Source organism: Tympanuchus pallidicinctus, unplaced genomic scaffold (assembly GCF_026119805.1).
Source record: "Tympanuchus pallidicinctus isolate F22 unplaced genomic scaffold, pur_lepc_1.0 scaffold1, whole genome shotgun sequence".
In the NCBI taxonomy this organism is placed as follows: domain Eukaryota; kingdom Metazoa; phylum Chordata; class Aves; order Galliformes; family Phasianidae; genus Tympanuchus; species Tympanuchus pallidicinctus.
This window is the reverse complement of record NW_026294618.1, coordinates 58177063-58200015: the sequence shown is the minus strand read 5'-3', so window position 1 is coordinate 58200015 and position 22953 is coordinate 58177063. Positions and strand designations below refer to the sequence as shown.

At 37.9% G+C, this 22953-nt stretch overlaps 1 protein-coding gene across 8 annotated transcripts in view; it reads left to right on the top strand.

The window, feature by feature from the left end:
- TULP4 (TUB like protein 4) overlaps positions 1-22953 on the top strand; it is a 139938-nt gene that overhangs the window by 78771 nt on the left and 38214 nt on the right. For 6 of the 8 annotated variants that reach the window (XR_008205792.1, XM_052679279.1, XM_052679328.1 and 3 more), the window contains 3 exons: positions 3353-3481; positions 3768-3929; positions 20506-20686. Coding sequence is in view for 7 of the 8 variants with exons in the window: in XM_052679279.1 (XP_052535239.1) it covers positions 3353-3481; positions 3768-3929; positions 20506-20686 (472 nt within the window). In the remaining variant the exon portion in view is untranslated. Of the gene's footprint in view, positions 1-3352; positions 3482-3767; positions 3930-6133; positions 6271-20505; positions 20687-22953 lie in introns of those variants that run through there. The other 2 variants (XM_052679308.1, XM_052679319.1) reach the window with 2 other exon arrangements.

Below are 22953 nucleotides of genomic sequence, written 5' to 3'. Positions count from 1 at the left end.
AAATGTTTTATTTTTTGTTGATTGTGCTGCTTCTAGAATTATAACAGCAGTTTTTAGAGTTTTTAGCACCATTAATGTAAATTAAATTTAATTCAAAAAAATCAAGTTGGCAGTTAGAGCTATTAAAAATAAGGACCGTTCCACTTTTCAGATAAACTTTTCACCATTAAGCATTGTCCAGAAGGAGCTCAAAAAAAACATAAGACTTGGATTCAAAAGTTCATTGAACTTCATGGCAAGAATCCTATTTGCTGTGATATACTGGCCTTTATACTGTACTTAAATGAATATATTAGACTAGGAGTTCCTTGGAGTTTTATTTGTGGAAGATAATTGCCTGCATGAGGTACCAATTCAAAAGCTGATTAATGTCTGCAATACAAAATTTTTATAGAGTAGAATATGCACCATTTGCAATTTTTATAGTTAATTTTAAATAAATAAACAGGCACTATGCATAGGCTGTGCAGGCCGCAAATAGTCCACAGGCAACTTTCTTTGGCGCACCAATGTTTTTGTTCTCTCATTACAAGATAAAACAGTTTAGTCCTTGAGTGCCTACGGGAAGATGCTGAATAGGAAGTAGAGAACCGTAAAAGTAGGAGAAGTAAAGATGGGGCCCCTGTGAGTTGAAGCTGTTAGTGAAAGTGATGTTATCTTTGCATTTATGGGTTAGTGGTAGAATTTCTTTTTCTGGAGGAGTAGATCAAGCTTATGCATTATTTAAGGGCACTGTCGATGCGGCATGTTTTCATATTCTTTAGATTCTGGACAATGTAAAAGCCAAAAGTCATTGTAATATTTGGGGTAATTCTTTTTCTTTCTTTATCTCAGCTTCTATATTGTAAGTGCCTAAAACAAAATTGGAAGGACTCAAAGCAGCTGTGGAGTCAGCACCTGTAGTCAGATGTTAAATGTAAATGATGGAAGTGACCTCATAAAATGATAACATTTGTTCTGTGTTTTCAGAAGTTAAATTTTCAAATTACAAAATTACTTACTTATTGAGCGTGTTATCAGAAGTTATATAAAATCATTGTCTCACTTTCATTTGTAATTACAAAGCAGTGAGGTTATTACTCTTAAAGCCAGGGGCTTATTGGAGTTTTGACCTTCACAGCTCACCAAATAGAGGATTTGGAAGTTACTGATTTGTATCTAATTGAGAAGGAAAGAGGAGAACTCTATTTAGTCATGCTTACATTCAAATGTGTCCCTGGGTTTTGTTTTTATCAAATTGAAAGAAAATATATGTTGCACTGAATTTGAATCAAAAGATATTTTCGATCTTTAAGAAGGCTCCTATTTAAAATAGAAAGGAGGCAAACCACGCCAACGTAACTCTTACCACTTTTCCCCTAATTCTTTTCATTAAGTCAGCTGGTATGGCTAATCTGTAAAATCATATGTTTGTCTCAGATCTTTGTCAGATAAAACAGCAATTTTGAGGCAGGTAGTAACTTTGATTGTGTTCACTGAAAAGTCTAATTTTATTTGAACAAATAGTTTTGTCTTTTTTTTTCCTAAATCTTCTAGCAATTTATTCTGTTCAGTCTATGAAAAGTTCAATGTGAGGATTCCTGAAGCACTAGAGATCTTGACTGATTATAAATATTTTTTGGTCTATAAAGAAAATTGTTAGACTTACCTTCCCTCAATCTTAAAGAGGAGCATTTTTCAGAGTTATCTTGATGTTGTATATGAGGTTTTCATGACTTCTTTGGTAATATTGGCAAGTACAATTATGTAGTTATTGTGTTTTGTCTCAGGGTGGATGAAATGATAGCTGTGATTTTCAAGAAATAGGAAAGAAATGAAAAATTAGTGCTGTTCTTGTTTAGACAGAAGAGACGGAGCGAGTCTTCAACCAAAATACAGCTGGTATTACTGTGCTGGAATATCTTATTCGCTTCTCTTCCAAGAACAAGCAAACAAAACAAACAAAAAACCCCTATGTATGATATAATCCATACAGTGCTGTTTTTGGGAGTGGGTTCTACTTGATTCAGGGACAGCCAGGCATTTTTCTGCAAAATCCCAAATGCAGAATCTCCCTAGCTTCATAGCAGCAGGGAGGCAGTTTGTCTTATTTCTTCACATAATTTTGAAGTATGCATGAAGAAACTGTTTTCTTTTAGTTGTTTAATCATTCAGTGGTTGATTCTTCAGGCATGGAGGGCTACATTGATTTGCAATTGATTCTGTAGTGAATACACTGCAAATAAGTATAGCACTCCTTAAGTGAATGTAAGATCATCTTTTTTTTTTTTCAGCTGTTCAGTTTTGGTTCCAGACATACATATTTAAATCCTTATTCTGAAAATGACTTCTGCTTTCATTGTGAAATGTGGTGGATTTGTCTACTCAGAGTTCATTTCAGGACTGGAACATTTAGGAACATTGTTGCTTTTCAATGAAGGGCAGAATATATTCCAGGGAAGTCTTTCACTCTCTTTGCTGTAATTGTGTTCAGGTTTATGAAAAAGCATAAATCTAGATGTCCACTAAGTAGTTAAAATTAACATTCTACTGATTGATAATTCAGTATTTGTTTTATTTGTCTGCACTTGCTGTATCTCTGTAAAGGAATGGGGGAGAAACCTTGTGCATGAATGTGAGCATCCCGTCCAAATCTGAGTGTTTTGAAATAAATCTAATTTGGAGCAAAGGTTTTAAGAAGAAGTCATTAACAAAAGGTTTAACTGGATGGTTTTACAGCTGATTTCTGCTTCAGGCACTAAGATGACATGTATATGTTTTTTGCTTCAGTTCTGTGCTGAGGCCTTGGGAGATTCTGTATTTGTTAAATTTATATTAATTATAAATCAGAGAGCTGTATGACAGGTTGGACTTGATTAGATTCTCTAGAAAAGTGCAGCTAGCCCTAACGTGTGGAGAAGAATCTACAGCTGCTTTGTATTCCTTCTCCACCCTATAGCAGAGCAAGTTTTCTATGAAATTTCTATGTTTTAATGATCTGTGACTATATTTTTGGTGTGTGTCACTGGTGACGTGAGTATTCAAATTGCATCTGCTGTCAGTGCATGCAATTTGGAGTCAGCAGAGTTGAGGATTTGAGGTGAGGTCTAGCAGACTCCGAGACTGTGGAGGGGGAAATCATTGGAAAGAGGGTTGGGAAGAGTGCCTGCATTTCCTGACAGTCATGACAAAATGATTCCAGCTGTTCTTGAAAGACATTTAATTCTGTGCTGAAAATTGCTATTTTGTATACCTTCTTTAGAATTTAAATGCAGTGTTGTTTATTTCACATTATTATGTAAGTTCTTCTTGTAAAATTGTTAACACTCTACACAGCTTTGGTAATGCTCTTTTTGTTCTGTAATCCTTTCAGGTTGTGCTCGTTAGATGGAATGAACCATTTCAGAAATTAGCAACTTGTGATGCAGATGGAGGAATATTTGTTTGGATACAATATGAGGGCAGATGGTCTGTGGAGCTTGTAAATGATCGTGGGGCACAGGTTAGTATACATGTTTTCTCTTCAGTCCAGAATTATCAAGTCCTGAGAGACAAAATGAAAAAGATAATGAAAAAAAACCACAGGAGAAAATGAAACATTTCTTTAATGAATGGAGTATGCAAGAAGTGGCTTTGAAAGGACAGCTGCTTTACCTGACTGCCATAAAATCAGTTCCGCTGGACTAGTAGTTGCTCTGCTTAGCTCTGTGCGATGCTAAATGTTATCAAAACAAAAATAAATTACTGCATGTCTAACGTATCTGTTTTCTTATCTCTGATATACTAAGGTAAGCGACTTTACATGGAGCCACGATGGGACTCAAGCACTCATCTCCTATAGAGATGGATTTGTGCTGGTTGGTTCAGTCAGCGGACAAAGACACTGGTCTTCAGAAATAAACTTGGAGAGTCAGATCACATGTGGCATATGGACTCCCGATGACCAACAGGTAATGGAGCTTTTCGAGGCTGTCAGTTTTATCCCGTTGGCTTGCTGTGGAATGCACTTCTTTAGAAGTTATTAAATAAAATGGTCACTGTAGTAACGGTTTCCCTCAAAACTGTTGCTCCCATAGATAGTGAGAATTTAATTAATCCCATGATTCTCATTAGTCAGATATGCTAATGTACCGTTACCTGTCATCACCTTTCACCCCAATTCCATGCAGCCTTAATCAAAGTTTCAGATAGAAATCTGTAATCATACCCCTAATTTGTTGATGCAGCTACCTTGAAAATATACATTTGGGCAGAGATACAGCATGGACTATTAAACATTTGAGCAGCTGCTTCATTATAGAGCCGCTCAGTTTGCAGTTGCAGTAAACGCAGTTCAACGGACACAGTTACATCTGCCTTCACATGAGCAAATGGACTGAATTGATCCTGAGTGTCACAGGACCTCTCAGCCTTATGCAAAATACATAATTTTTAAAAAGGCTGTTGTTTTAACCAAAGTATTCTTCAGTCCAAAACTTGCTGAGCTTTGATAAAGCCAGTTAAAAAATTCTTCTTTACTGCTTTTCTAATGAAGCATATCATATTGATCACATCACTATTTATTATGGGGCTCGAGCTAGCCTGTTGGTTTCATTCTCAGAATTTGCAATGGCTCTTTGCCATTCAGCTGTTGCCCTTCATGCAGTGGTCTTTCCTTCCATCTACTTGCTGTCATTAGAGTTAATGTATGCATAATATAGTACTGTAAGAAATGATAAGAGTAAGATAGTGCAAAGATCATTTGTAATATGATCAAGACTGGATTATTTTGCTTCATTTTACACTTTCATGACAACACTAGTATTCAGGACTCAAGGTACCACTGGCTTTAATTTAGAATACTATAAATCCATGCAAGATATATTCAGGGTTATTTTGAGAATTGCGGGTAGAGTATAGTAGCACTAATAATATGCATTTCCAGAGCAGTATCTAATAATTTTAGAGTGCTCTGCAAAGAATAATGAATAAATTATTTCAACATAGCTCTTTAAAGCCAGGGAGTCTAACTGCCTCTTTTTGAATCTGGGGAGATTCAAGTCTTGACAATAAATAATTTACTCAAGATCAAGAGGGAAAGTCAAGCAGCAGAAGTAGGAGAGAAACTAAGATCTAATAGCTCTCAGTCCCATGTTTTAAACATAAGGCTTCTCCATTTGTGTGTTTCTCAGTTGTAGTTCACTGCTGTATTTAGAACTATCTTCACTTGAGTGTTTAATTTGGGATGACGGAGTGCCTTTGATTCAAATTAGCCAATATGTTTGTTCTTTCTAAACTGGCTACTCTTTAAGTGCTTATTCCAGAAAACAAACACTTGTTCAGTGTCCAGATAAGCGCATATGAACATAATGGCCACTTCCAGCTGTGTGAAAATTGCTTGCTTGAGTTACGAGATTGTGTTGCTGACAAACTCACTGAAACAGATACAAAAACCAGCTACAGGCTTTATATTGCTCTGCACAGTTCTCTTAATGATGGAGTTTGCATGTTAACTGATGATGAATCTTTGTCCTGCTCTCCAGAGTTGCTGAAAAGATCCTGTAATATGTATTAAGATGTATTTGTCTCCAGAAGCACATGGAAATAGAATTCTTTGAGGTTCTAGGAGAGGCTTTGCTCAGTTCATACCAAAAATAGAAATTTGGGTGAAAAAGAACTTTGAATATATTGCACACAAATAAGCACATACAAAGATGGATACCCTTACTAGCTTATCTCCCTATCTGATTTCTCTCCTGATGTGTGTCTGAAAATGAGATAACAGTATTCTAGTCTAGCTTAGCTTCAGCATCTTCCCTATTCATATGATCTGTTGCCTAACACAGTGAGTGAAAGATAAATGTGAACATTTAAATTTACATTTTCATAATATTATTTTTGTCACATCTCTGGCACCATGAGAACTGCTACCGAAGATATTCCTGAAAAACACAGCACCTCATAACACCACAACTTTTGTCAGGATTAACTTGGAAAGCTAAATTTCCAAGGGGAGTGTGTTGTTCGGTATCATTTTACTATTGTCCTCATAAAAATATGCTCAATGTAGTCTGTCCTGTCACTCACTCTTTAGTTCTCAATCATCTGCAGTGCACGTCTTCCTCTTTGCTTCCAGCCTCATTTTCTATCTTTTCTCCCATCTGTTTGACACCAGCAGTCTATCACTGACTGCTACAGCTGCTCTCTGGCAGCTCTGCAAGAGGAGAATTTCCTACCACCATCTTTCTGTTGGAGGAGAAGAATCACTGGAGCTACAGTTATTGCTAACCACCTTCTTGTTTTGACATAAAGGTGAGTTAGCAATACTTACATCAAATACAGCAAATGGAAAGTCAAACTTTTAACTGTGTCTGTGGTGATAATGATAGTGTGTGCGTGGCCTCTGGATTTGTTACCTTGCTGGGTTTTGATATAGACTTGTAAGTAAAGCATCTGAGGTCGCGCCTGATGTCACCTGTGCTTGAAACTCTGTAGTTAACATTTTTCAAAGACTTTTGGTAGCCTAGATTTGGGATGATGGCTGGAGAGATGGCCAAGGTGGATATAATCCTGTGAAAGTTGAGCATAGAGCTGTATCTTGAAACTAATTTGCCCTGAGGAAGTCAGGACAGTCAGTACAACCTGATTGACTGCAATACTTTCTTTCTCAGATTAGATGATCTTTTAATTTAGGTCACTGGCAGATTTTTACTGTACTTCACACCTAGGTCTTGACTCTGGATATTGGGCTGTGGGGTTCTTTAGCTAATTCAAAACGTAGGCCTTTTGATTGTAAATCTTTGTGTTTACTGCAGAAGTCTAAAATTGAATTTTGTCACTTCCACTATATTTCTGTAGTCCTGCTTGTGTGGAGAGGTTTCAGTGTTTCCTCTTCTGATACTCTCTATAACCAGAGCACTCTTCTGGCCAAGGCACAAAGACTTGTAATACCAATGGGCTCCAGAGAATAATAATCAAATACAACAGGAAAACTTTAGAAGACTGGGTCCTCTGTATCTTGAGTGGAGTTCCACAGTCGTGTTAAACTTGAATAAATGGAGATCACTGAGGACTGTGACCTTCCTTTCTCTCTTTTGAATTGGTTTTCCAGGGCTATAGGAGGCTGTAGAGCCTACTTCCTCAGGGTGATGTGGAGTATGTTTCTGCTGAGAAGGTTCACCTAGGATCATGTAGGGATGAAAAATAGGTAGGAAATGTTGGATAACACAGGAGAAATCATACTGGAGACAGTTCTGTGGTGTTGTACCATGCTTGCTTGCAGAGAGAGGGCATGCATATCAAGTAGGTTGAATGACTTCCCAGGTGAGAAAAACTTGAATTTCTTCTAGCCTAAGGGTTTATTTATAATTACAGAAGCAATGTCAATAAGTAACTGAGGATTTTTCCTAAGCTCATAAGTCATGTAAAATATTTTTCCAGTACTTCACCTCCTCTTCTGTATGCTTGCTCAGTCCCCTGTGACAGTATTCTATGAACTTTTGCTGCCCTTGGACCATCCTTTCCCTCCCAGATTTTACTTGCCAAAGAGGCTTACCTGTATTCATGATGAAAGAAGAGCGTAGTGTCAGAGGACTACATGGGAACTGTGAAGGAATGGATCATCCTCATGTTTATAGCAATGTAGTGTAACTCCCTGGACTTCACTGGGATTGTTTCTGCTTACTACTGTGTGTGTGAAGGAAATCAGAAGTAAATCACTCTCTTGTAGAGGATAGCCTTAATGAAAATGAATATATTTTATTAAATCCTGGATATCCCAAGAGGTGTTATTGATTTATTTTTATTCCTTGTATCTCAGCTAGTGTAACTTATTAGACTTTTCTAATAGTAGTAAGGTTCCTTTCAGACACTTATTAGAATTCTTTTTGACCAATACATGACAGACAGTGTGTGAGTGTGAACTTCACCACAGCTCTTCCTTCAGTTTCCTTTGGAATTAAGTATGCATGCAGCTAACGAGTTTGATTTGCATCCTCCTAGACACAGTGTTAACTGTTGTACATGGTCCCATCACAATTCAATGTATGTTAAAACTAAGAATGGGTGAATAAAAACCCTACTTTGGATCTGATCTATGCCTAATTATGTAAAACACTGCTCTTGGTAGAAAGCACTGCTCTTAGTGGAAGAGAAAAGAAGCTCAATTAGGATTAGCTGTGTTGTGTACTGTAAGGTCTTGTAAGGCAGAAAAACTATGTTACGGAAGAAAAACTATGAGACCAATAGTGGGTGAAATCGTTTTGTCCAAAAATATAGGGTTCTGGAAGTCTGTGTTCTTTTTAAATCATTTGTAGTTTGTAGAAGTTATGCAGGAAGGCATTTTCTATGCTCTTAGTCACTCTTGCTCCCAGTGCTTGCCACCCCTGCTCCCACAGCAGCAACAAAGGGTTCAGTGTCTTTCCATAATGAGCACAAAGCAGGAAAGGCGTCAGTGCCCATCTTCAGCCGTGAGCCCCAGCTCTGCAGAGCAGAGCCATGGACCCAGGCAAGAGCTCACATGAAGGAGGAGAGATCTGTGAGATCTGTTGAGCTAATATATCCCTTGGTGTCATATGTATCAGTACTGGGCTGTGCCAAGCGACTAATCTGAGATACAGCAAAACTCGCACTTGGAAATTATGCAAGCAAAATGGCCGTCTCTGTTCTTTGACGAACACAGCAGCATTGTTACATTCCCTTTGTTCTGCTACTGGCAGCTTTCTTATTGTCTGCATTTGTCTCCTCTCTGTGCGCAGGGAGCACCCCTAGCTGAGGCCAGTCGTTCCCCAAGGTGACTCCCACCTCTGCTCGCTGACTGTGCTCACCTTTGCCTGCTGTGGGCAGCCTGATGGGGGCTGTGCTGTGGCAGCCTGAGCAAGGTGAAAGTGGATTACTGCTGACCTTCATGAGGCGTCAGTCTGAATAGTGACAACTGTGAAGTAACCTTATAGCATGACATTTAGGCATGTCAGTATTTTTCCTAAAACATCACAGCAATAGCAGATCTCACGCCTGGAGTTACGAGCTAATTAGCAAGAAGCACTGTCAAATGGCTACTCATGGCACCAGGCTGTCGTGAGTTTGCCTCTCTGGTTCCCTTTTTTGGCATGGCCTTAGTCCTATTTAAGTACATTCTGCTTTTGGATCTCCTAATTTTTGTCAGTGGTCTATGACTTATAGATGCTGCAACCTTTTCAGGGAAGTAGTTATTCTGAGCAAATCCTAAGCTGGAAGTAGGAACAGTAGCCTTTCCTAACTTCCAGAACATGGCTCCAGAGTAATGTCTGACTCAGGCAGTCACTGCTGTTGCAGGAGTCACGCTGATCAGGATTGATTATGCTCAGGCATCTAACTGTGTGGAAAAGGTCTTAAAGACAGCCTTCTAATCAGTTGACAGAGTGATGAAAGAGAGCTACAAACTGAGGTAATATAGGAAAGAGAAATATTTACCTTAATGATTATGAGAGTTGGAAGGACAAATGAAAAAGAAAAAAAAAAAAAAGTGTAAGCAGTGATTTGGTCTTTATTACAATATTCCTTGTCCCTGCCAAGAATCTTTATAGATTCACATAAAGGAGCCTTTAAAAATCCAGGAAGAACCTGTATTTGTGTTTCTTAACATGTAGCAATACGTCTTTTTCCCAGTCCGTTCTGGGTGCAGTGACTATCAAATGATCCTGCAATGAGTAGAACCTCTCAAAATGGTACTGTAAGATAAAGTCATTGAGGAATACTGAAAGACTTATTTTCATTGGGTGGATTACACAACTTAGTGAGAAAAATGGCTGGAGGCTTTTTATAGCATTGAAGAAATGCTGTTAATTAATTCAGCAGTTTATTCAAGCTAGAAGAACTGCAGACAGTGGTTAAATCGCATATAGGGATTTTAACATTGCATGCTGCATAGCTAATGCAATGTAACTTTAGCAGTACTGCATGAGCAGTACTGCTAAAATGCAAAAAGAAGACAGAGGAAAGAGATTTCAGCTGTCTTTCAAGGTAAATCCGTTTGTTATGTAAAACAGATAAGCAAAGCACACCACAAGCAAACTGCCCTAATATTTTTTGGGCTATTTTTAGAAGCATTTCAGGCCTTCGTTGAAGACTTTCTATTAAAATTAATGATTTCTGCTTGCTTATACTAAGTGTTCTATGAACGTTTACTCTCCTACTGCACCCTTTCATAGACAAAATATGTGTTTTTTTATAAATACTTAGGATTTTTAAATGTGTTTTTTTTTTTGTGTAGACTTCAGTATTCTTGATTTATGTATATATATATGCTGCAAGCCAGAAACATTTTGTTTTTCATTTCTGCTTGGTGATTTTTGATTTTTATGATGCCATGTAATAGTGACAGATTTTATGTGAAAAAGAAATGTGAGATTTAAGTGCTGCTTAGCCTTTCTTTTTCTCATCTCTTTTTTTGTATTTTTTAAAGCTTCAGTATGCAACAAAATCTGAAGCAATACACGTTTTTTTTTCTGGCGTCTACAAATAATTTCATTGTCATTACCATCACCTTCACCTTTTCTGTCCCAAGTAGGTGTTCATGCATTGTTCTGCTGGGAATATGATTTGCAAAAGGATGGGAAAGAGTTAAATAGCTGAATGCACTGTGGCTTTCTCACTTGTGTTCTTTTCTCACTAGCAATGAGGAGCTATCAGTACTCAGGCGATAACTTCATAGTCTTTGCCTTGTGTTTTGCAAGGATAGAGAGTAAATATGTTCTCTTTGGAGCCTCTGGGGTTCATTTGTGGCTTCAGGAGCCATGGCATCTCTCTGTGGGTCTATTCCAGACAAGCCTTTCTTCTGCCAGAAACCCTGGCCAATAACGCACAATTATTGAGCAGATAGTTTAAGGAGCTGAGCAACAAGGTGATGCTTGAATGTGTTTTGTTCTTCCCACTAGCTCCATCTGAGCCTTGTCTAATCTTCCCCCTGATGCTCCTCATGCTGTCTCTCAGCTCTGCAAGAGCTGGTGAGCTGATGCCATTTATTCTATTTGTGCTATTTGGAGGCTGTTTAGCTGCTGTTTAGCTGCTGATGGCATCGTGGTTCATGTTTTCTCATCTGCTGCAATGTTTCATGTCAACATCATATCATATGAGTCTTGCAAATAATTTTTCCCTGCCATGACTCTGTCAGAAGAGAATATAAATGTTTTAACGTTTTGCTCATCCTTGCAGGCTCTTGTAAGCAGGATAAAAAGATTTGATGTTTGTTACTGAAGAAAGTGAACAGCAGAAGAGATCTTTAAACTCTTTGCCTTGATCTGGCATGACACTTGGATAGGTCACAGTATTCTTACTTGAGCAGACAGAATCCAGGGTTTATTAAGTTCTGTACGCATCTTTCCTCTGTCAGGAAAGAAAGGATTTTAATGGAAATGACAAACTAAAGATGGAGGAAGAGGTGAAGACTCATTGTACTGTTCAGTTATTGGGTCCACTGAGCATTTTTTTATCCAGCACTGTTTCACATTTTTGGACCGTCGGTGTTTGAGTCAGCAAAATAAAGTGCAAACAGACTCTGTGTGAATCTTTCTGTGGGAAGTGTCAGAAGAAGGGAATAGTTTGCCTCCCATCTCACCTTACTGGTTCTTGTATAGAAGGATTTGCTTATGTAGCCTAAAATCTTCAGCTCTTTGACACATGGAATATTTATTTGAATCTGTTTTGTTATGCTTCACCTCTTGGGCAAGTAGTAAGAAGGAGGATTTGCAGTCCACCTATGCAAAGCAGCAGCACATACTTACGTTGGTTTTTAGGCAGTTCAGGCAAAAATGTCACCTTCTGCAAAAATGGATATGTCAAATTTAAACTCAGAATTTTATTTTCCTTTAATTTGTTTGATCTGATTTTGAGTTGTGAGGAGAATAGCAGGTTTTTCTTCTTACAGAGCAAAAACTTTCTAAACTGTGAAATTTTTACAGCATTTTTCAGAAACAGTCTGTGTTGTTCCATTTCCAGAGCCACTTGATTGAGTACACTCTGGCCCCAGGCACTTGGTTCATCCAGAGCTTTCTGATCTTTTGGTTCAAAAGAAATGTCTCTGCCGGAGTGGTTAATTTAAACTTTATTACCAGTGGGACTCGATCTGTCAATTTTTTGGAAGTTAATAACAAGACAGGGAGCCAACATGAGTCTTGAACTTTGTCCAAATACATTCAGGACTGTGAGCAATCTGAATCATTTGTGCAGTAAGGGAGGATTGTAGTGGCTGAATTTGGAGAAGGAGACTTGTGGATTTCTGCATTTGGTTTTGTCTGGGAAAAAAAGGCTAACATTTGTAGGAAATTAAAAATGGAAGGTGGTGTTTTGAGAGGGTAACATCACATGAACTTTACATGGATTTTTCAGAAAGAGATAGTATGCCAATGAAAAAATAGAAACAGTATCATTTTTCTCCAAATTCTTTCCCGTCAGTGTTTCATCCTATATGGATTCAAGTTGCGCTCTTTGCTCTTTGCCCAGAAGTCAGTTTCTTGGTGTTCCAACATTGAGGGTTTGTGAACAGCTATGTCAGCTGGAAAGGGGTTAGTCCTTCCCTACTTCCCTTGCTTTTGGGAGGTTCTTCTGCATTGCCTTGTTTGGTAACAGCTTATTACTCAGCCTGTCTCCTTGTTGGCTCACTTACACTTGACCTCACCCATGCTGAGTTACCTACCTCTCTCTGCCAACACCCAGGACCTAGAAAGAGAATGCAGAAGTTGGAGGAATTGCTTCCGTGAGCATATAGTTTGACCGTGGGACTTCTTGATTCTTTATTATGAAATTCAAATGGGCAAGGACATTGTTTCCAAAATACTTTGTATTTCAGTTTTGACTGGCCCAGAGTGCAGTCCTTGTTGCTAAGTAATACCATTTTCAATGAGGGGGGAAAAAAAAACAACACAAAAACACAGCAAAAACTGTCAGACTTTTCAAACTCAGAAGGAAACTTTAACTTCAGCAGACAGCGTATCTTTCAGGAAATAGCTAAACCCTGGCTTAGGAACAGTACAGGAGACTGCCAAGTGTACGCGAGTGCTCTGAGTATCAGTTGATTTCTTTTCTTGATTGAGTGGTTGTTGGTTAGAACTAATAGTGTTTTCACCCAGAGACACCAAATATTTTTTTTTGTTGCTATGTATAATTTGATATGTGTGAAGAATATATTTTTCATAGGCATGTGTACATTTTCCTGGCAGAGTTTAGTGAGAATACAGAAAATCACACTGCTTGAAGAGCATTCCAACATACTACTTATGTGGGAGCTCAGTGGTCCAGATTTGGAGTCCTGTCCACATTAAAAGCTACAGAAGATGTTGTGGAGAAGATATTTCAGCTGCTGGTTTTGGTTCATTTCCCACACTACTTTGAAAGCAGTTTGAGACCTAACAAAAGTTAAAAAAAAAAAAAAGCAAAAACAAAAACAGCAGTTCTTTTCCATGTCAGGAATAAACTGAGGCATATTGTTAATGTCATAACCATTGTTCAAAGGTCTGCTTGTCTCACTGAAGAAATCTAATTGTTATAGGATGCTTTCTAAAAAGTGTCTTGAGTCAAGAACGTAGAAAAGTGTCAGGAAATATACAAGTCAGGATTAGTGTGGATATCATTGGAGAAGAATATATAATCATTCTTTCTGCAATTTGTCAGAATGCTTTCAAATAATATTATCTTCACCTGCACAATTGCTTTCATCCTCCCATGTCTACAGCAGCTGTATGGTCTGACATTCCGCTTTTGAAACTGCTTGTATTTGTGACTCCTGAAACTAAGGGCAGTTTTTTCTCTTTTACACTCCTTCAGCTACGTTGTGCTGTTTTAGAGGGAAACAAAGCCAGTGCAGTTTGAATCCCCAGGTTTTAGAATTTCAATCTGCATTACAAAGATTTGTCACCAGTGTATTTACTTTGTCTTCTCATTTGGGGCTCTCTAATAGTTGTCTAAACCCAATGGAATTTGTAGGAGAGAGAAGGAGCAAACCTGAAAGTAGGTAGCTAAATCAGCACTGCTTCTGCAAGTTTTAATAGTCTTAAATGGGAATTCTAATGCTGTGTATATATGCAGTTAGCTGGGTGATCTGATGGTGTGTTGTCCATGCACAGGGTAGTAATTCCTCATTTCTGAAGGAAACAAAAAAAACCTCTTTTCAGATTTTTTAGACTCAAATGCAGTCAAAGGAAACCTAGTGGTTTTTTCCCTCTGAGCTTTTGTGTGAATTGTGGTGATGACTCTTTTAGGCATCAGTTCAGGAAATCATTTTACAGCAGTTGAATTTTTAATGAAAATAAAAAAATATTCAGCGAGAGAGAGCAGCTGTCTCCCTCTGTCTGATTCTCTTTTTCTCTCTGCATTTTGAGGTAAAAAGATGTAAAGCCAGAAATGTCACACTAAGGGGAAAAAAAAAAGCTTTTTGTTTTTTTATGTATCCTAAGAGGCTACTGATGCATTGTCTCATCTTTTCTGATGGAGAAACAATAAACAAGAACACAAAGACTGCAAAATGCTAATACTTTGACTAAATGGACTGCAGAACGTCTTAACTAAACCTTTACAAGGCTGGCAGACTTTATGGAATATTATGGAATGAAAATACCTAAAGGCAATAATTTTCCACATATTTCCTATGCTATTAAGCATACCTGCACAAATAGAAGTTTGATACATCATTTTGCATATTAATCAGTTTATAATTCAGTTAATCTTGAATCAGCAAAATAGATTTATCTGTTAGTATAGTGGCATTGTGGTGATAACTGTAAAGCTTGTTCCTAGCACGAATACTAATGTTTGGCTAGATGGCTAAATTAGAGCAAACAGAACTTATTCAGCTTTCTTGAAGTGCTCAGCATCTTCTGACACTGCAAACACACTCAGTTGATTTTATTAGTGTTCTGCAGAGGATTATTTCTGAAGTTCAGTGCTGACTTTTTAGGGGGAGGAGGCTAAAGCAAGCAGATAAAGACAAGTTAAACTTTGAAAAGAGGAATGTCAGGAAGACAAACATCACACAGGATGGCTGCAAATTTAGAGGTACACAGGATTAACTGTTAGTGGCAGTGTTGGTGTTGCATGGTACAGCGGCAACAAGATGGGGCTGAACAGAAGAGAAACCAGAAAGGCAGAAAGTAAAACAAAATGCTGAAAGAGCCAGGTTTGTAAAAGTTATGGGTGAACAAGGAACCCTTTAACCTTCAACCCTAGTGAATGTTTGAAGCAAGAATTGTAGGTCAAAAGAGGCAAAAACTAAGAGAAATTGGAGGCCTTAAACTGGAGTTCATGGAGCAAATCGTGAAAATGTTCATAAAACACAGTTTTAGGCACAGTACTGATAATAACAACAGCTTGTGAGTCCATCCGTAGTTTTATTTGCCACAAGATGATGATGAGATTGCTGCCTTCGACTACTACTTCACTGTTAAGGGACTCCTAATAGTCTGTGGAAAAACTGAGTCCTGGAACTGGTTAGTCTGAAAAGCACAAAGCCTTCTGTCCAAGCTGTCAGAGCACCTTGCATTGGATTCTAAATTTAATTTTTTTTTTTGTAAGTCTATGTCTCACAGGGAATTGGAGAAAGCTCAAAGAGGGACTGGAATGGTCAGGAATCAAGAAACTTCTGTAAGGCATCTTTTGGTCTCTTCTTTCCAAACTAGGTCAGTTGGCTACTGCTCTCAGTTCTAAGTCTAACAAGGAGATCCTGTTTCTCCATTAAAAATAAATAAATACATAAAATTGGTTTTAAAATAACTAGTACTAAGATGGAGTTTGCTAGAGTCATTTTCAGTGTTTTTGTTTGTTGCTTTTTTTTTTAATTAGATCAGTCTGTGAAGTACTTTTGCTTCCCTGGGTTGTCAAATGTATGTGCTTTGTAAAAGTCAAAGGGCTGTTTTAAAAATCCCACACAAGTAAAGCAGATTTTCCTTTTCTGGCTTTGTAACATGATGATACTGGACTATCTGTATCTAAATGTGCCATCCTGACTTCAGCATGAACTTTAACCAAAGGTTCAGTCATTGCCCCGATACAGAATGAAGACGTTTCAAAAAAGTATTGACCAGATTTCCTGGCAGTTTTGTTTGACTAGCAATATTAGAAACCTTCAGTGTTAGTACCAAATTGTTACAAAAGCAACATCTTATTTTATCAATATCCTTCTGCAGCAGTATCGACTAGATAGGTTGTAGAACTCAAATCTTAGGTTGAAAATAGTTGTCTTCTTCCTCATACATATACAAAGTCATCAAATGTATTATTATTGGGATTGGATTGTACTGTTACTGTAATAGTCAAAATGGCTGTAGTTCTGCAAAACTTATATGGACAGTGAGGACAGGCTAAGATGCAGTGGCTAGTTTTTCTGCAGATATAAGTCAACACAGCTTAACTGACAAAGAAATTATGATGTATAGACTTTTCTCAGCTGCTGCCTGTAATCAGATGTGGTGAGATGGTGGGGTCTACCCCTTTGCCTCTGGGGTAGGTGCATACTTACTGTTGGTGAGTTCAATTTATGTACATTAAACCAAATTAAGAAGCAAAATATATTTTTTTCCAAAATAGCATAACATCTAGTAAATTCTAGTTGTCTTATGAAGCAGTGGGACTCTTGAGCTGAACATTCAGGGTGCTAGATTTTTGATTGCTCTTATGTATATAGCTTTGTAGGTTTCAGAGCTGCCATAACATTTATACTAACACTGTATCTGCTCCAGATGCATCTCAGCAGACTTGATGGGAATAGTAGCAGTTCAGCACAACAGATACACACGCAGTGAAGTCACTGAACAGATTCAAGTTGCTCCTCATGGTCTGAATTATTTAGTTACTCATCTCTTCTAATATTCATCTCTTCATGAAAAAAATAACTTGGGAGCAGAATAACCCATCTCTTGATTACCATGTTTCTTATAGGAATTCGTACATTTCAGGCTGCAAATTGAAGACTTTTTGAAATCATGGGAATTTAAGCGGATTGTAATCTTAAATTATAATTTCAAGGTTAATTGTTAATTAATACTAATGAGACCCCATTTTATTTACCAAAGCTAGCTTGTGAAGTACAAGGTAAGTTACTGCAGAGACTAAGAAGTCCGTAGATTTCATAGAAGGGTGTTTTCCAGATTTGTTGTGAGTAGGAATTAGCACAGGGATGAGTTTCATGAGGAACCCAGACGGCTCTTTTTCAGGACTTAATCCAGCTTTCAGCTCTGAGTATGTTTAGAAAACTGTGTGTGAATGGTCCCAATGATTTCTAACAGTTTTCCTTTCAAAGAGTAAAGCATCAGGGCACCATTGAAGACTGCTCAAGAAATGGTAGCTCTTTTGTTTTCTGCATTTCTACAACCTTTAATCAGCTACAGCTTCACTGCAGTATAGGATTCATTACATCTGACGTGTTTTGTAAGGAAATACTGTATTTTTGTTATGTGTCTGAGTCACACTTTAAATGTATGGATGATTTAAGGTGTTTTGCTATCAGATTTCATATTATTCATCAAATGCAATTCTACAAGTGGTAATGCGTGCAGTAATAACTGAAATAATGAGCGGTACAAAAGGAAAAGAGACAAGAAGAGAAAGAGTGGGATAAAAGGCTAAAGAACCACAAAATAAGTACTTGGGATTTTTTTAAATTGCTATTTAGCTTTTGTATCTGAACAAGTCACTATGACTTGCACATTACTTTTTTTCCAACATTTCACCAGACCTTGTAGGTCTGCAATTATCTGTAAAAATATGAATGTATGCAGCTAAAATACAGCCATTTAATTTTCCCATTGGATCCTTCAGGTATACTCTGTGGCTTGACCTTTTTTCTGAAGGTCAAGAGAATTTTATTCATCTGACATACTTAGCTTGAATATGGCATTTATAGCTTGGCTAATGTTATGGATGGTAACACCAATAGACATTTATACGGCTTCAGCAGGAGTTCAGCCAGCAGAACTATCAGCCTGATAAAGGCTTTCATCTTAAAAGTTGTATTGCTACAGTAACCCGAAAACTTATGCTGCTTCTTGAAACCTGTAGCCTGGCTAAAGAGATGAGGAGTACCTTCTGATAATTCCTGGTGGCTAAAGAGCTATCTTTAGTGCAAGAATTAAGATGTCTGCATGCAGCTGTTCTGGTCTGAGTTAGAAATTAACATAGAATTTTGTCATTTTAAATGTATTAAGGCTAGTGCTACTCAAAAAAATTAGCTTGAGAATGAACTCCAGGTAATGAGTCCCAACATTTTTTTCTACCCAATTATAAAATATTTCTGCAGAATTTTAGGAGACAGAACTGCTATACTCATATTTTTGGGAAAAAAATAGTCTTACTTCTTTAACTAGATATTTTGCAATTATAAAACTTTTAGGAAATTGTTTAAAAAAAAAAATAATAATCCAAAGCCTATAGAGAAGGTTGAAACTCGTACAAGAAGCTAGCATGACAGCTTGTACGGTTTTTGGCTTCGGAGAAGTTTATTTTGTAGAGAGCTAGAAAGTAGTCAGTGAAAGTGCTTATGCATTGATTGTGGTTCTAAAAGCAGTTGAAATAACTAACAGCAGGAAAGTACATGGGGTGTATCTGATACAATCTGATACAAATGTACAGTCTGAATGCTGCAAGTCTGTCACCATGTCTTGGAAGAAAGGTGGAGTAACTGTAGCAGAGGTCAGGAAGGGTAATTTGAGGCTTTGAATAACAACTGCACAGGGACATAGATACTAAGTAGGCTGTGATTCTTCAGATGTCTAAGGGATTCAATAATAGATATCTATAAAATTGTGACCAATGCTGAGAATGTTAATAAGCAGTAACAATTATCCCATATTTCTTAAAGTATTAAGAAGTGAAGATTAGACAGTGAAATCATCAGCAGGCTTTAAAGAAAGAAGCAGCAGTACTTTTTGTCTGAAGCTGCCTAAGTGTGCAGGTGAAGTGTTTGTTCAGTACATCCTGTACTCTTCCTCAAATACTTGTTCGCTGTTAGAGATAAGATACGAGGCTCGATGAATTCTTGATCTGGGGATATAATTGGTAGAATCTTACATTTACATGCCCATTCACAGAGAAATGAGGAAACCTGTGGTTTGGACATTTTCTTTCCAAAATGCAGTCGTTTGGCCCTTCAGTTTGTATGGTTATTTAACATGACAACTGAGAAATTACATTATATGAAGGTGTGATTATAAAACCAAAAATACGTAGCAGACTGAATGGCAAGTATAAGATTTAACCTTCCTTTTAGCTTCCTTTTAAATGCTGACTGGCTTTCAAGTTGATGAATCCCTTTAAACTCACTTTAAAATATATTTGTCTGGCATGGAATTATGTGGTAGCAGCAGAAGCCTTGGCTATTGCATTTATCATTTGGTGGATATATTAAACCTTATTTTCTGATGTTTTTTTTTTTTTTTAATTCACCAAATATGCAGGATCTTAACTCATTCAAAACCTGAAGACAAAAAATATTCGTTAAAAAGAAATTGTACGTTCCAGTCAGACTTCAGTCAGACACATTGGCTACAGTTTAAGAGCACAAAGAAAAACTTGCCTTGTGCATTTTGTGTTTGAAATGGTGGATGGAAGTTCTTCTTTACCCTTCCTGAGCATATAATGTATTGCTTTCCTGTTGGGCTGTAATAATCTTCTTTCAGATGAGTGATTGTTTTGCTTTTTGCTGCTAGTTTTGGAAGACAGTCTCCCACCTTCTTTCTGCTCATCAATTGAATAACCTGTCCTCTTCTATTCAGCTGTTTCTCGTGAGCTTTTTGATCTGCTAGGATCTCATATTTGTCAGCTGTGCATTTTGATATTGTTATAACCGATGGAATGTTTTCTGCCACTAATTTTAGAAATTTCTGTATAAGCCAAGAATACTGTAGAACCTGTGGTAGCCCTTCTGCCAACTCACTTTAGTGGTGGTGAAGACCAAGTTCAGATAAACTGTAATGGCTCATGCTAAAGTAAACAAAACGAATCCCACTGTGAAACTTGCTCACTGATTTTAGGAACTGACCATATCACTTCTTGATCCCCTATCTGCCCTCAAGTAAGCATCCATGGGTTTTTTTGTTGTTTTTTTTTGTGATATGTAATCAAGCAACTGTGGCAGTTGTCTTGTACATTCCTTCTCCGTGCTACCTCACTCAGAAGCTCCAGCAAGGTCTCATGTAGTCTTCCTCACTGTTTGCTACTCTTCCCATAAATGTCATCGAATTGTAGAATGGCTTGGGTTGGAAGGGACTTTAATCATCATCCACTTCCAATCCCCCTGCTATGTCAGCTGACTCTGAGTTAGTGGAAACTGCTTTAACTCCTGCACATAAGGGACACAAAGCGCAGTGACTTCTTGATAATCAGCACAAATTTGATTTTGCCACTTTGCCTTCATTTGTTGTGTACATCTCTGATGGGCTGCAGTGTCCTGTTGTGGCACCAGTTAAAACCCTTGTCTGCTTTACTGTCAATTCATTTCCAGCATAGCAAGCTATCTGAAAGATGCATTCAAAGAACAGTCCAGTCACTGACCTCTGATGGGATTCAGGTCTGTTTTGTTATTTTCAGGTTCTGTTTGGCACTGCTGATGGTCAGGTTATTGTCATGGACTGCCATGGGCGAATGCTGGCCCATGTGCTCCTTCATGAGTCAGATGGCATCCTCAGCATGTCCTGGAACTACCCCAGCTTCCTGGTGGAAGACAGCAGTGAGAGCGACACAGATTCGGACGACTATTCCCCACCACAGGGTAGGTTCCTTGCATGTCCTTCTCTTTCAACTTTGCTGGCACTTGTGAACACCAGGGAGTAGTCGTGTTGTACTGAAACAGCAGGATGGCTGTGGTTTCAAGCAGGTAGAAGACAAAAGATGATGCATTGCTCTTGAGGTAGAATCGGGGGTGGAGCAGAATACTGTTATGAGGGAGTGGGTGCATCCCAACTCTGCCAATATGGCATGCCACAATACACACCTCAGCCATGCTGCTTTGCCTCCATTTGCACAAGAGGTAACAGCCCAAAACTGAAAAGTGAGGCCAAGTGGAAAAAGTAGATAGGGGCTCATCAGATGTCACTGATAAGCACATGTGAGATATTGCTATGGTCCATAGTAGGTAGAGGGCAGTTCACAAAAGTTAATGCATTATTTTTTATATTATATATGTTTGTCTGAAAAGATAACAGTACTAGACATGGCAGAAGGTACTGCATCTTTAATTTTAAAGAAATCCTGTGAAGCAGAGATAATACTCATCATTGTAGTTCCATCCTTGATAGTACTGACACAAAGAGCTCAATAAATTTCATACAGGGGTGGTTATAAAAATATTTCCTGCAACTACATGGGGTAGAGGGAGGGTGACTGGGGCTGCCTGAAATTACTAATTCCTGTACTTCTGAACACACTGCCAGTTTTTAAGAGTCTGGAAGAAATCCATCATGACCCTTAAGTATAAAACTCCTTGGGCAAAGTGTTTTGGTTTTAAACTCTTTGGAAACCATAAATAGCAAAGACCTATCAGCTACCATGTGTATACAGTATGGGGTAGGATATAGTCATCACTTCTTTTTGTAAATGCTGTTGATTATTCTACGAATAAGCTACGAAAGGATAAAGGCAACAATGATTGCACAATAAAGATTTGAATACATAATAGCTAGAAATGATTCTGAATCTGCATCTCAGATACAAACCACTGAACTGGGGACACTTGCAGTTTTAGTTTTCATTTGGACTCAGTCCAAAAATATCTTTTTCAGAATCACTTATATGCACATCAGTATGATAAACATATATTTAGCAAATACTGGTAGGGAATGTAATCATCTGAAAAACATGCTAGCATCTTTTGACCTGAGTTTTGTTTTGGCTTTAACGCCCTACTCTTGGTAATGAGTGAGATTGATTGCTTTAGTAGGAAAAAAAACCCACAAACCTTCAAATTTCCTAGCAAGCTCCTAATGCAAGACAAGGAATAACATTGAATTTTTATAATACCTTTAAAATCCAGTTGGAGGATGGTGAAATTGCAGAGTACACAGATGAGAGCTCAAATGATCCAAATGTGATAGCTTTTTCTGAGTCAATCAGGGTGGGTGGACTCATTACAAGCCTACAAGTCTGCTTTTAATGATTACCCAAACATGATTTGTTTTCTTTAGAGCAGATGCAGCATAAACCTCACAAAGGTGACAAGCCTTTGACTCACACAGAAGTGTAGGAAGGACAGCAAGTTCAATGAGTTTCTTTTACCAAATTACATACACACACAGAGCTAATTACTAGACATCATTCTCTGAGGTGCTTTTGATTGACTTTTTGCAGGTTCAGGAAGCAATAATACTCTTAAATGTCTTTGCCATTTTTGATGACTGAGAATGTGCTGGTCATGCATTGAGAGCAACACTTTAAGAGGATTCAACACTGTCTCCTCTTAAGCCTTGTAAACAAAATGGAGTTAAATAGTGAATGCTACAGATGGCAGTGTTGGTCATTAAGTATTTGAACAAGTGAATTTCAATGAATGCTGAAAAATAAGCCCAGGGAAACAGAGGCTTTATAGAAATACTTTTGAAAGTAAAGTATTGATTTGATCTCATCTTCACTTTTGAGCTCGTTGAATCCTGTTGTGCACACAGTTTTTCATGCTGCTTCCTAGCTCTTAACATTTAAAATACAGCAATTTGTGAAAGGTCAGTATGTTCTCTTAGAAGATCTTACAAAGTCTCTAGTGACTTCAGGAGGAGTCCCCATTACTTGCCCAAGCAGGAAATTTATCTAACAAGTAGCTTTTAGCATGATGATAGTGTTTATTATGCTGTTTTTCAACTTGGGACCCAAGGAAACTTTCCAAAGCATTGACTTTCAACTCTGGGCAGTTGACAGTAGAGAAGGGTAGAAGACCATCCTTGGGTAACTTAACAGAAGATCCGTAAATCATTTGGGGTGTGCTGCAGTGAAAAAGTGAAGAGAAAAAATACTGTGGCTTCATAGAAGCAGACAAATTAACTTGCTGTA